The 14,715-nt window shown below is 44.1% G+C and overlaps 1 protein-coding gene across 3 annotated transcripts in view; it reads right to left on the bottom strand.

Annotated features, from left to right (window-relative positions):
* The window catches only part of srgap3 (SLIT-ROBO Rho GTPase activating protein 3), an 88,720-nt gene that overhangs the window by 28,038 nt on the left and 45,967 nt on the right, over window positions 1-14,715 (bottom strand). For all 3 annotated transcript variants that reach the window (XM_070549241.1, XM_015959825.3, XM_070549242.1), the window contains exon 4: window positions 13,163-13,225. In XM_070549241.1, the coding sequence (XP_070405342.1) occupies window positions 13,163-13,225 (63 nt within the window). The remainder of the gene's footprint in view (window positions 1-13,162; window positions 13,226-14,715) is intronic.

Here is a 14,715-nt window from a genome sequence, read left to right as displayed (position 1 = left end):
CTGGTGAGCTTTCCTGAGCACGTCCAACTGGGAGGAGACCTAAAGGAAGAACCAGGACAAGCTGGAGGGACTATGTCTTTCGGCTGGCCTGGGAACGCTTTGGCTTTCCCCAAGAGGAGCCGGCCCAAGCGGCTGGGGAGAGGGAAGTCTGGACCTCTCTGCTTAGGCTGCTGTATATGATACCGGCAGAAAGCTAGAGGGCGATTTTTTTCAGTTTTGGCTCCAAAACCCCCAGACTGGTTGTTTCACTTCATTAATGTGTGTCAGTCACTGATGAAGACTCACTTTTATTTTATAGCATTTACTCAGGAGTGATCCATTTGCTCTCTGGTTATATCTACTAGTGGTCTTTAATGTATTATGTTGCAATGGTTTGGATAAAGTGACATGACAGGATACGACGTCTTTGACACACATGATACACCTGTTTTTTCCCTTTCAGGTTGGGGTTAAAGTCTTCATCTAGCTTGCTATCCCTTCACAAAAGATCTGAAAGAACAGACTATTACAGCTGATTTACAAACACTAAGACACAAGAGTTTTTAATATGTTTTAGACTGAACCCTGAGAAAAAGAAAAACTTGTAGTATTAGTACTTTTCCCCCCAGAAGTCAGATAAACGAGCTTTGACCAGTGCAGTGGTGCGACTGAGTCCTCCCGATCCCCTTCATGAAGAGGGACCAACAATTAAAAACATCACTTCTCATTCCAACGTCTGGTTGGATCTTAGCCTTTTATGGCTGCCTGGATGACCGCTTTGAGGTGTCAGTTCACCAGAAACACAGATGCCACAGCGCGTGAATTTAAGGGGCCCAGGGATGTTTACGGTTCAGTCTCAGCTGTCACATCTCCAGTTTCTCTCTGGCTCATTTTCAGCTCCATGTTCTCCATAATTATTATGTCTCTTTGATCTCTACTTGGACACTCAAGGCCGTGCCCCTCTTCCTTAGAAATACAGAGATAAAAATGCTCCATTAGACATCAAGTACCTTCAGTCTGTCTTGAATCTTCCCAGATGCCTTCCGAGAGCATCTCCTCATGGACACCCGTTTTAAGTCCCGTAAAGGCAAATCCAGATGTGAGCTGTATGTAAACATCTCATGCGTGTGTGTGTGTGTGTGTGTGTGTGTGTGTGTGTGTGTGTGTGTGTGTGTGTGTGTGTGTGTGTGTGTGTGTGTGTGTGTGTGTGTGTGTGTGTGTGTGTGTGTGTGTGTGTGTGTGTGTGTGTGTCATTTTCTATGAACACCTCAGGATGTTTAACGAAAACAAAAACAGTCTTTTATTTGTTTCCTGTGGTCCAACAGGTGCTGCTCATTTGGCACACTAGTAGAACAGCAGGGTTCCTTCTATGTCTAAGATGTGCATCAAAATTAGCAGCTGGATCACTCACATCTGTAATCTCCTAACCTCCAGCTTTCTGCTGGGCTTATTTGCCAATGATGCAACTACAAGAAGCTTTATTTGTTACCAACTCTGTTCTTAAGTAAAGAAGTCGTTTTTATCAGAGTGAAACATCACATAACAGCTACAAACACCAGGCTTGGTGTTTCTTCAGTTCTGCATAGCCTCCTGACTGCAGGGCAGGCCTTGCAGCTAATGCGAGAAAGTAATGTGCAAGAAAATAAGCTTCAGCTGAGTTTACAGAGCTGCTGAGCCCCAGAGACTCTGAAGCGTTAGAGGACACCGTGAGTTTAATATAAATGCTGCTTCAAATGTGCAAACACGAGTTTGAACAAAGCAGCAAACTCCCTCGGCCAAATGTGAAGACAACCAGGAAGTGACAAACATTGCAGTTTCCCCCTCATCCTCTAGGCGTTGGCACCAGAAAGGAGCAAGTCACCATTGACTCCCATAATGCAAACTTCACAACCATTTTAGTTGTAGTAGATCTAGTTTGCAGTTATAACTCGGGGGGGGTGGGGGTGGGGGGTGGGGGGGGGGGTATTTTTTGTAACTCTTCGGTTTAGGTATAACTAAATGCTTGAAATTATGAGTAATTAAATTTGATTGGCAGGTAGCATGATACCGTAAATCCTCTAATAGTGGCCCGTAGTCCAATACCGGCCGGGTCTCCTACATTAGCCAGTCTCGCTGTCAGCGGGCTAAATAAAGGCCGGTCTCTAATAGTGGCTGGCTTCACGTCACAAACCCAACCGCAATTTAGATTACTTTAAAGTACTATTGATCTTAAAATATTTTAATCAATGGCGTGCTTACCCACTGTTAATGAATTAGAGTCACAAAACACGACGGCAAGTCTGATCACGTATAAACAATAGAGTCACTTCTCGCTTCCTGTTCTCATGTCCCGCGTGATGTTGTGACTATCGCGTGACTTTCTAGGAGGCGCTCAGCAGCGTGGCGTGTCCTGTGTGACCAGATTCAGATTCAGATTTCAGATTTATTGGCCAAGTAAAATTACATTTACAAGGAATTTGTCTTCGGTTGATGTTCGCTCTCTAAAACATACAACAACCACAATAAATGAAAATAAAAATACCTAAAACCACATAAGAACATGTATACCCACACACATGTTCATTTACACACACACATATATACATACCCACACACACACACACGCACGCACACACACACACACACACACAAACACACACACACACACACACACACACACACACACACACACACACACACACACACACACACACATATCCATAAGCATACTGAATAAGTATTAAAACCTATAATAAAAGGATGGTAAAAGAATCTACAGACCACTTGACTTCTCTAAATCACAGGAGCGACGCAGCGCTTCCGCCTCAGGCGCGCCCAAATTCCGTGCGATCGGGACAAAAACAAGCGTGTTTTTTTGTGTCCTGAAAGTAGTGCGGCACAAAGGACTTACTGAAACGTATTGAGTGAAGACGGAACAGTGGATCATAATCTCCAGCCGCAAGATGAGCAGAAACGGAACGGAAAATGCTAGTTTGCAGGGATTGTACTGCACTTATAAACCGCCAGAACAATGCTTCTCAGTTAAGTGTTAACCTATCGCTAAACCATTCACATGAAGGAGTCTGTCCAGGCAGTGGGTGCTGTCACAACAATTCATAGCTATAGCCATTGGCTGTTCTCGTGGCTACGGGATAGCAGTCACAGCCATTTGTGGCTTCAGGCGCGCCCTCATGGCTGTGGCTACAATCAGAGCTCGGCATCCCTCGAGAAAAGAGCAAACGAAAGCAGTGGGAGAGTCTCGTTGCTGTTAGCCAATCAGAAGTGAGTTTTTTGCATATCATGTGTATTAATGAGTAAGACTTGCAATCCTATCATCCTCCCTTCTGACAAACTTCTACTTCCTGAAACAGAAGAGCATTTTTCTCCCAGAGGACGACTCACAAGGCATTCCTTTATACGAGAGACCACTGCAGATGTAGAAAAGAGAGAATGAGATCAACCGATATCTACATGGTTACACATTAACAAGACTTTCACTTGGAAGACATCTAGCTTCTTCTTTCATGAAAAACTGAGGCTGAATATATTTTAACTCGTAATCCGTCTAATAAGTACTGTAACATTGCTAGGGATGGGTACCTTTGACATTTGAATCGATCCGGTACTAATTCCCGGTACCTACGAGTCGATACCGGTACTTAACGGTACCAATTTTCGATACTTTTGAGTGTTTATTATTTTAATTCTCTTTTATAATTAAATATATATTTTTCTCAATATATATATATATATAACCATATTTGATAAATATCACGATAAATAACATACAAGTTTGTATTTTAACATCGTCCTTGTAGTTTTATAAGCTGATAATTAAACTGAAGCAAACATCTTTACTGTGAACTAAATTTACTGTGTATCTTCATTCCTTTTGCCGTCCTTTTTCATTTGATTTTTCCTACTGGGAAGTTAGAATTTCCGAGGAGAAAGCGAACGCACCATTAGCTGGTAACAACGGTGGCAATGGAAGCTAACATATCAAGCTAACGTTATCTTTAACAGTTTATTTAGCTGCTGGAGCAGATTAAAACGATGATGCCTCAAACTTAGATCGTTGTCGCTGGTTTTACCTTCATCCATTCACCCGTCGCATTTAGTAAAGTAAAGCCAAACTTTAGAGCGCGTTCATGTTCTTCTAGTCGGAAATTCGGAGTTCCGAGGAGAAAGCGAACGCACCATTAGCGAAACGGAAGCTAACAAATCAAGGTAACGTTATCTTAAACATTTTATTTACCTACTGGAGCAGATTAAGATGAGGATGTCTCACTTAGATCGTTGTCTGTCGCTAGTTTCATCACCCAGTTACCCATCACATTTAGTGAAGTGGACCCAAGCTTTAGCGTGCGTTCTTTCTACCATGCTTGCTCTGTTTACAACGGGCTCGCAGGGACCGGCAACATAACGCTCTTGCGCATGCGCAACTGTCTTGGCAGTACCGAAACGAGGCACCGTTTGAAATGACGTGAATCGGTGTTCGGTCGGTACTATGGAATTCGGTCGGTACCTTAAAAAGTACCGAATTCGGTACTCATCCCTAAACATTGCACAGCCTGATGAATAGACCCTGTTTTATTTTATCTGCAGGGCAGATCTGCTGCACCATTCTGTCGTTTCTGCATAAGGAGCTGTGTGGGGTTGAGCTGGAACAACGACCTGCTTCAGAAATCAGCAGCCTCTCACCAGCCATTGCTAAAATAATAGGAAAGAGTTATTTTGTGCATGGAAATTTGTACATACGTAGATGTGTGAATGTTTACTATTGTATTAAATAGAACTAGAGCTCTTGGGTTAAAAAGGTGGACATTTACATCATTCATCATTTAATTCATCTTACTCGAGTACTTTAATTAAACTTCTTGTTTTATTTAACTGCACTGTAAGGTTTTGTGATCAGAATGGCATAAATGTAATAACACAACGGGCATTAAGCACCCGCTTTGTAACTGTAGTGTTGCAGGTTCACGCCCTGATCAGTAGTTGTGCCCTTGGGCAAGACGCTTCACCCTCCTTGCCTGCTACTGGTGCCCGTGTACAGCAGCCTGTCTGTGATCCCCGGGCAGCTGTGGCTGCAAAGTGGCTCATTACCACCAGCGTGTGAATGTGTGTGTGTGGGTGAGTGACTGATGGTGTTGTAAAGCATCTTGGGGGGGATGCACTATACATATACACGCCATTTATCATTTTACCATTTAAAAAGAAAAGGACTGTCTCTGCCTTTAATCTAATAAACTAATGAATGAGTTTAGTTTTAAAGTCATGTTTAAAAGTCTTTAATGAGTGAATTAAAGCTACATCAGCACACCGGAGACGGTCTTTGAGTCGGTGTTGTTGTTGACAGAAGAATAACTGAACAGCAGACATCAGACATGCTGCCAGATCACACAGATTAGATAAGGTGAGTGTTTATTGATCCCAGGAGAGGAATATCGGCGCAGCAGGAAATTAACACACGCAGTAGACAGAACCCAACAGTAACCGAGTCTTCGGACACCTTTCCTTCTTTTTCTCATCAGAGAGGGTTATTGTTGAGATCAAAAAGATCTCCACCCTCCTAGTTTACAGCTTCAGAGCTCATAGAACATGTTAGAGGACATGACTACATTACTGTTTAATTACTTTTTTACACTTGAATACTTTTGTCATGATCCACATCATTACTCCACCCTGTGGGTCAACGTTTAGATTTGCCTTTTTAAATCCACAGTAACCTGGACCAATGACGTATTCCCAAACTCTCTTTCACATTTTCAGCTGGACTCAGCAATGTCTATAGAGAACAAGGCAGATTTACACCGACTATAAAAAAGACTTCTCCCGTTCCCTAGAGACTTTGCTGAGGAACATTTCCAACGCTACAGCAAACATAATGCATTTATAGCCAGCTAGTCAACCCGTGGGCTGCCTGACGGTAGCACTGCTGCCTTGCAAGGAGGAGGTTGGAGGTGGCTTTACTTTTCAATAGGGACATCTATCATTTAGGAGAACTGCAGAAGCTCTTTTATGAGTTCAGCACTTAAACTCTGTTAGAGCGGACCTCTGTAGAACGTTTGTGAAATAATATTATTAATAAAATGGGTGGCCTCAATTTAGAGAAACAGATCACTTCTACCCAGCAAACAGATAGTAGTATAGTATCACATCGTATCGTATCATATCGTATAGTATAGGGCTGGGCAATGAATCGAAAATTTACTGTTACTGAAGTTTCTGACTCTTATCGAGAAATTTTTTCCCATGTCAATTCGTTTGATAATAAAACAATGAAAGATGTGTGTAGGTTGGTAAGGTTCATGTCCCTTTAAGAAGCTGTACCACCTTGAGTCATGTAAAAATGTGACTCAATGTAATACACGTGACAGCTCCATCTGGTGAACAACTTTTGTTTCTGCACTTGCCTGTAGTTATTGTCCATTTATCGTTTTCGAGGTGAAATTCTCAATATATCGTGATATTGATTTTTAACCATATCGCCCAGCCCTAGCATAGCATAGCATAGTATTGCATAGCATTGTATTGTATAGTATAGCATAGCATAGTATAGTATTGCTTAGTATACTATAGTATAGCATAGCATAGTATACTATAGTATAGCATAGCATAGTATAGTATAGGTTAGCATGGTATAGTAGTATAGTATAGCATGGTATAGTATAGTATAGTATAATATAGTATAGTCTTGCTTAGTATAGTATAGTATGGCATAGCATAGTAAAATATAAGCATAACATAGCATACCATAGTATAGCATAGCATGGCATTGTATAGTATTGTACAGTATAGCATAGTATAGTTTTGTATAGCATAGTATAGTATAGTATAGTATAATATAGTATAGTATTATAGTATAGTATTGTATTGTATAGCATAGCACAGCACAGCATAGCAAAGCATAGTATGGTATGGTATAGTATAGTACTGCTTAGTATAGTATAGTATAGTATAGCATGGCAGAGCTTTGTGTAGTATAGCATTGTATAGCATTGTATAGTATAGTATAGCATAGCATGGTATAGTATAGTATAGCATTTTTTTGTTTAGCATTGCATCGCATAGTATAGTATAATACAGTATAGTGTAGTTTTGTATAGCATAGCATAACATAGCATAGTATAGTATACAGGTTTAGTTGCATGAAGTACTTTGAATAATTTAAGAATCAAGCGTTAAATGATAAATGACCTGCACTTGTATAGCGCCTCTCAGAGTAAAGCCTGATTTATGCTTCTCCGTCTGCGTCAGAGTGGAGCACACGCAACGACATTGTCCGTCCTTGCGTAGGGATCCGGCAGGCACGTAAGTACGTACGGAGTCGAGCCCACTTTTTTAAACACCCGTCGAACGAGACGGATTACGCAAGCTTGTGATTGGTCTGTTGTTTACAGCGCCGCCATTGCAAAGAAAGCCGAGTTTAACTAGCGGCAGACACGGAGAAGCTTGAAGAATACTTCACGAAAAAACTCTAAAAATATGAACGTTTAGTTCCCCCGTGAATGGAGGAGTGAAAAGATGCGCAGCAAACGTTTTATTTGTGGACGGAAATGACAGGAAACGTGAGTTAAGAGGTGGGGAGCGTATGAAGAGGTGGGAGAATGAGACAAATATGTCCGTGTTAAAAGTCTCTTATATACACAAAAAACACAATATAAACAAATGATCTTGGACCGGATACATGACAGGATACCACAGAACAACGCAACGCCCTCTGTGGTCCTGCCGGGCAATTGCTTTGCAACACTCTCCAGGAGACGGAGAAGTAAAAGAGCAAAACGCTTCCGTCAATCCATGCGTTTCTGTCCCTTGCGGAGCTGACGGAGAAGCATAAACCAGGCTTTAGGACTCCAAAGCGCTTTACACTACAGTGTATCATTCATCCATTCACACACACATTCATACACTGGTGGGGATGCGAGGCGAGGCTGCTGAGCACAGGCGCCACCGGACCCTCCAACCACCACCAGCAGGCAAGGTGGGTTAAGTGTCTTGCCCAAGGACACAACAGCAGAATTCTCTGTTCGGAGCCGGGATCGAACGTGCAACCTTCTGATTACTGGACAACCCACTCAACCTGTTGAGCTACTGCTGCGTTATGTTTTTCCAGATGGTAGAAACACTTTACGATTAGCTTCACTCAGACTAGCGTGTAGCTAATAAAGGAGAACAAATATCTGTTTCTCCAAACTGAGGCCAACAAAATAAAATAAAATAATGCAGTGAAATGCAGTGAACTCCCTGGGCTGCCACCTTACCGTGGTGGAGGGGTTTGAGTGTCTCAATGATCCTAGGAGCTAAGTTGTCTGAGGCTTTCTGCCTCTGGAAGGGTCACCCATGGCAAACAGGTCCTAGGTGAGGGATCAGACAAAGAGCAGACCAAAGACCTCTTATGATGAATTATATAAATGGAAACCGTGTTCCCTCGCCCGGACGTGGGTCACCGGGGCCCCCCTCTGGAGCCAGGCCTGGAGGTGGGGCACGTTGGCGAGCGCCTGGTGGCCGGGCTTTCACCCATGGAGCCCGGCCGGGCACAGCCCGAAGAGGAAACGTGGGTTCCCCTTCCCATGGGCTCATCACTCGAGGGAGGGGCCAAAGGGGTCAGGTGCAGTGTGTGACGGTTGGTAGTCGAGGGCGGGGACCTTGGCGGTCTGATCCTCGGCTACAGAAGCTGGTTCTTGGCACATGGAATGTCACCTCTCTGGTGGGGAAGGAGCCTGAGTTGGTGTGTGAGGTTGAGAGGTTCCGACTAGATATAGTCGGACTCACCTCAACGCATGGCTCTGGCTCTGGAACCAGTTTCCTTGAGAGGGGTTGGACTTTCTACCACTCTGGAGTTGCTCCCACTGAGAGGCACCAAGCAGGGGTGGGCATACTAGTTGCCCCCATCTTGGTGCCTGTACGTTGGGGTTTACCCCAGTGAATGAGAGGGTAGCCTCCCTCCACCTACGTGTTGGGGGACGGGTTCTGACTGTGGTCGGTGCTTATGCACCAAACTACAGTTCAGACTACCCACCCTTTTTGGAGACCTTGGAGGGGGTGCTGGAGAGCGCTCCTTCCAGTGACTCCCTCGTTCTGCTGGGGGACTTCAACGCTCACGTGGGCAATGACAGTGAGACCTGGAGAGGTGTGGTTGGCAGGAACGGCCTCCCTGATCTGAATTCGAGTGGTGTTTTGTTATTGGACTTCTGTGCCAGTCATGGATTGTCCATAATGAACATCATGTTTAGACATAAAGGTGTCCATATGTGCTCTCTGCACCAGGATACCTTAGGCTGCAGCTCGATGATCGGCTTTGTCGTTGTTTCATCTGACCTGCGGCCACATGTCTTGGACACTCGGGTGAAGAGAGGGGCAGAGCTGTCAACTGACCACTACCTGGTGGTGAGTTGGCTCAGATGATGGGAGAGGATGCCAGTCAGACCAGGCAGGCCCAAACATACCGCGAGGGTCTGCTGGGAATGTCTGGCAGCGTCTCCTGTAAGAAGGAGCTTCAATTCCCACCTCCGACAGAACTTCCAAAATGTTCTGGGGAGGCGGGGGACATTGAGTCTGAATGGACCGGTGTCAGAGCTTGGTCCGCATTGCCGGCAGTAAGTCGGGCTCGTTCCCAGTGAGAGTTGGACTCCGCCAAGGTTGCCCTTTGTCACCGATTCTGTTCATAACCTTTATGGACAGGATTTCTAGGCACAGCCAAGGTGTGGAGGGCATCTGTTTTGGTGGCCTGAGAATCAGGTCTCTGCTTTTTGCAGATGATGTGGTCCTGTTGGCTTCATCAGAACGTGATCTTCAGCTTTTGCTGGAGCGGTTCGCAGCCGAGTGTGAAGCAGCTGGGATGAGAATCAGCTCTTCTAAATATGAGACCATGGTCTTGATTCGGAAAAGGGTAGAATGCCTTCTCCGGGTCAGGGATGAGGTCCTGCCCCAAGTGGAGGAGTCTAAGTATCTCAGGGTTTTGTTCACGAGTGAGGGAAAACTGGAGCGTGAGATCGATAGGCGGATTGGTGCTGCAATTTGCAGTGATGCGGGCGTTGTACCGGTCTGTCGTGGTGAAGAGAGAGCTGAGTCAGAAAGTGAAGCTCTCGATTTACCGGTCGATCTACGTTCCTACCCTCACCTATGGTCATGAGCGTTGGGTAGTGACCGAAAGAACAAGATCGCGGATACAGGCGACCGAAATGAGTTTTCTTCGAAGAGTGGCTAGGCTCTCCCTTAGAGATATGGTGAGAAGCTCGGTCATTCGGTAGGGGCTCGGAGTAGACCTGCTGCTCCTCCACATCGAGAGGAGCCAGTTGAGGTGGCTTGGGCATCTGGTCAGGATGCCTCCTGGACGCCTCCCTGATGAGGTTTTCTGGGCACGTCCAACCGGGAGGAGACCTAAAGGTAGACCCAGGACACGGTGGAGGGACTATGTTTCTCACCTGGCCAGGGAACACCTTGGATCCCCCCGGAGGAGCTGGCCCAATTGGCTGGGGAGAGGGACGTGAGCACCACCTCATCCCTGCCACGTGGACCTCAAGAAATAAACCATCAATACTGCTCAATGGTCAACTTTCCTCAAGGGGTCACCCATGAAGACAGTGGGAGGGTTAAAGCAATAACAGATAAAGAGTTGCTGTTCTGTTTAACCTTTGTCAAAAATCCCCCAGCCTGCCTCACATTTCGAGAGAATGAAGCTTCATATCTACATTAGAATTTTTTATTCTCAGCCAGACGGCCATTTGAGCCAAGCGGGGCATAAGAAGAGCCTGAGTTTTATCATGCTGCCAGAGTCAGGAGAACGAATAAAACAAATCTGTGAATCTGCACAAAAAACAGATGTAAAACGGTTAGAAGACCTTTCCTGCTGAAACAGCAACCTTGTTCAGGATTTAAAGGCCTTAGCACCTTTATGTGCTTGTGTTGAACACATGCTGCTGAAAACACTTTGCTGTGGCATCCAACTCTACAGATGGCTAGATCAGGGAAAGATGCCAGCGCTGCCCTTTGGTGTTTCCACTCTGATCACGCTGCACGGATGAATAAGTCATATATGGCCGTCTCTTTTGTTTCACCTCAGGAGGCAGAAGACTGCTCGAGTCTCCTGGAGCTCGTCCAGTTGTAGGCGCTGGGCTTCACCCGACAGGAGCTGGAGTAAAAGTATCAGCTTCATCCCTGAATGTGTTTGCCTATCTGTGGAGTCCTGCAGGAAATCCAGCTTTTTATCATTTACTCCTTAACTGTAATGTTTTACTGTGTTATCTGATGGAGTTATAGCAATACAGCAAGTGAGACCTGAATGAATGAATGAATGAATGAATGAATGAATGAATGAAGATTTTGTACACACGCTGCTTGCATTATTACTGCCATCTAATTGTGTAAGGTGTGTGATGAAGTTATTAAAATTTGAATTCCAACAGCATTTATTATTATAAATGTATTTTTTTATATTGAGATAAAAAGCTGATGAATAATAGTTCAGCAAAATAACTTGAGTTCATTCAAACCAACTAGAGGTAACCAAAGTGTTGCAGCAGCAGAGAGAACGGACACTACAGAGGTATCCATAACAAAGCAAAGTGATATCATCAAACACGACTAATGTATCGGATTATTGCATCATTTCTAGGCCATTTTCAGTCCATTTTTGCACCGTTTTACATTTCATCACCATGATGAGAAAACTTTCGAGATGATCACCTCTCTTTTCCAGAGAAGACATCTCAGCAAGGAGGTTAGGACCCAGGATGCAGAATCCCCAGAACGACTCAAGGCAGGAGCGGTTTGAGAAAACACTTCCTTTATTTTAAAGGCGGATGCGCCAAAGTCCAGAGGCACCAAAACAAACCCGACTTAATATCAAACTCGCTGATCGAACAAACAAACAGAAGCACGAACCAGGGTAACTAGAGGAGGACAGAACACGCTGACGATTACAATGAACCAACAACACTGAAAGACACAGACAGGGTTATGAACACAGAGGGAAACAGGTGACAGGTGCGAGTAGTGAGATCTGGAGGGAAGGCAGGTGCATACAATAATCCAAATGGGGGAAGAAACAAGCAGGATGGCAGATAAACCTTAACCTATAAAACACAAATACAACTAAACCTAAAGACTGAGGGCCAAAAATAAACAACTAATAACTAAGATGGACGAGGAGGACTAAAATAAGATGGACTAGGAATAGGAAGTGATTAGGAGGACACCTGAGGGAAGTCTAGAGAGGGCTGGGGATAATAATGGGACACGAGGAGAACCTGGAGTGAGAACAGGAGGAGGCTGGGGACAGACGGACACAGAACACGACACAGATGCCTTCAGGGTGAATCTAGGAGCTTAACCCCAGACTCTGCTGGTCCTGGAGGGCTTGTGTCCAGCATGTTTTTGTTGTTTCCTCTGCTCCAAAAGACTTGATTCAGTGGTTGAGTCTCCTGTTCATGCTCTGCAGAAGTCTGTTAAACCCCTGCTGATTTAAATTAGGTGTGTTGAGGCAGGGAAACAACAAAAACATGTCGGATACCAGCCCTTCAGGACCAGGATGGAGAACCCCAGACTCTACATGCTTAATTATGTTGAATGTAAAGTTCAAGAATAAACATGTGCACGGCCTTATAGGCGTGTCTGTTTTACAGGTGTGTGGAAAGTAGATATGTGGGCTTCATTTGAAAACATTTTGGTGCAAACATCTCTAACTATAAAGCACGGTGGTGGAGGGCTAACGGCTTGGGCTTGTTTAACACTGTGATGTTTACCACTTGGAGGCAAACACGAAGAAAGGTGTCCAGCAGCTGTTCACAAACACAAGAGCATATCTACAGCCTAGATGCCCATGACTGATGGGACAAGCTGCAACTGTCCTGCACCCATGAGCAGGACTTGTGGGTCCAGGATGTAGGTGGGCAGATGAATGGACTGACAATGATCCAGACCAAATGAGCGATTAACATCAACAAATCTCCTCAGTGGGAATTTGTTCATTTTTCTAAAAGTCATGAAAATAAACCTTTTCCAAACCCTTTAACCTCTTTAAAAGAAAGACAAGATACAAAGCTAACACTTAAGAAGTAAAGCAGAAAACGAAGGGCAGTACAAAAGATGATCAGACAAAAACCTGATACATACAGTGCGTCAGAAAGACAGATTGAGGAAAAAGCTTTTTGATGAGGTTTGAGAGATCAATCTGCAGGAGATGCAGTCTATTACTCACAGTGTAGAGTTCATTTGTCACCTTCACCAGCTCCTCGTGCATCTGGATCCCAATCTCTTTGCTCTGAAAACAAAGAAAAGGCAATAAAAAAAGAGTAAAATCAACATGGATGCTTGTCAGCAGTTACCTGAAGGAACAAATATGTCATAAAGAAAGAAGTGAAGTGAACCCAAGGCAACCAAAACTAGTTTCGATGACGTTTTTAGAGTTTTGACCGCTGCATCAGGTTCTCACAATGACAGAAGCTTCCTTTTAATCACATTCATGCACAAGTGAGAAGGTGTTGGAGTTCACATGTGGAGCACGCTACGTGCGACATCCTGACAAAACAACAAATACTGTTTCAGTGAGCAGATCAACACTCTTAGGTTTAAATCTTCATTAGTAACACTCGTCATTTGTGATTTCTTTCACCAACATGTTCTTTTTGTTAGTGCACAAATAAAAGCACAACTAATATTCTTTCCACACCCCAGGCCGACTTTCTTAGCACTCATGTTCAAAAACATCGAGAGGGAGAAGGAGCCGTTTGTGAAGGGGATCCAGAGGCAGAAAGATGAGGCGTGGAAATGCATAAACACAAGCAGGAAATGCCCTTCTGCAGACATGCTGAAGCTACTTCAACGTGTTGGGATGCAATTTTGAACATGAGTGCAATACAGACAGACAAAAACAATGGGTTTTCATGGGAACAATAAAATCATACATGTTGTAGCTCTCTGAACAGCCTCAGTTTGAAGAAACAGAATGATTTCTGACAGGATTGATAAGCTAACTGCTAGACAGAACTAATTGGGACTCCTGTCCTTTTAAAACAACTAAGATAGCAGTTTTTGCTCCAGGGGGGGCAAAGCCAACTTTATTGTGGGGCCAGATTTAAAACTGGTCCTCTTGATCAACTATTCCTCACAAAAGTAAGATTCTAAGTTTCCCATGTGTGTCAGAGGTCGTAAGTCCCAAAAACTATTAAGAAATGTGTCATTTTTATAGGATGTAAAATTTAGACGTCAGAAGCCAGAATTTCAACTTGTTATTCTTTAAAAATAGTAAACCTAAAAGTTGATTAAAAGTCTAAAGTGTCTCCATAAGTCACAGGGATTGACCAAATGGGAAAACAGCAGTTTTGCTGTTTAGTAAAACCAAAAGCAAAACTTATCTCCTCGCTCACATTCTCACACCTGAAGTGTTGGAAAACGACAGCGAGTGATGGTTTCCCATGCGTTACGAGTCCCAACACATTGGGAGCCGACGCGCTGCGCCAGAGCATCAGTTTCTGACGCCCGCGGTAAAACGTACATTTCACTGATATTTAACCTCTAACCTCTTGCTTTTTAACCTTCCCCTCACCCCCATCCTAAAGCTGGGCGGACACTGTGCAACTTTTTCACTCGTAGCACTCAGCTGCAGCTCAAACTGTACAACTTCCTTGCAGGGCAGAGCTCACGAGTCATGTGCTCACACTGCACGTCTAGTAGCAACACGTCGGCCCTAAAAAATGTGCTAAAAATAGCAGTTTTTACAGGTCATACTTTCTTTGTCTTGTTTTGCCTGTT

Source organism: Nothobranchius furzeri, chromosome 3 (assembly GCF_043380555.1).
Source record: "Nothobranchius furzeri strain GRZ-AD chromosome 3, NfurGRZ-RIMD1, whole genome shotgun sequence".
Lineage (NCBI taxonomy): Eukaryota > Metazoa > Chordata > Actinopteri > Cyprinodontiformes > Nothobranchiidae > Nothobranchius > Nothobranchius furzeri.
The sequence above is the reverse complement of the archived record's forward strand: the minus strand, read 5'-3'. Positions and strand labels throughout refer to the sequence as shown.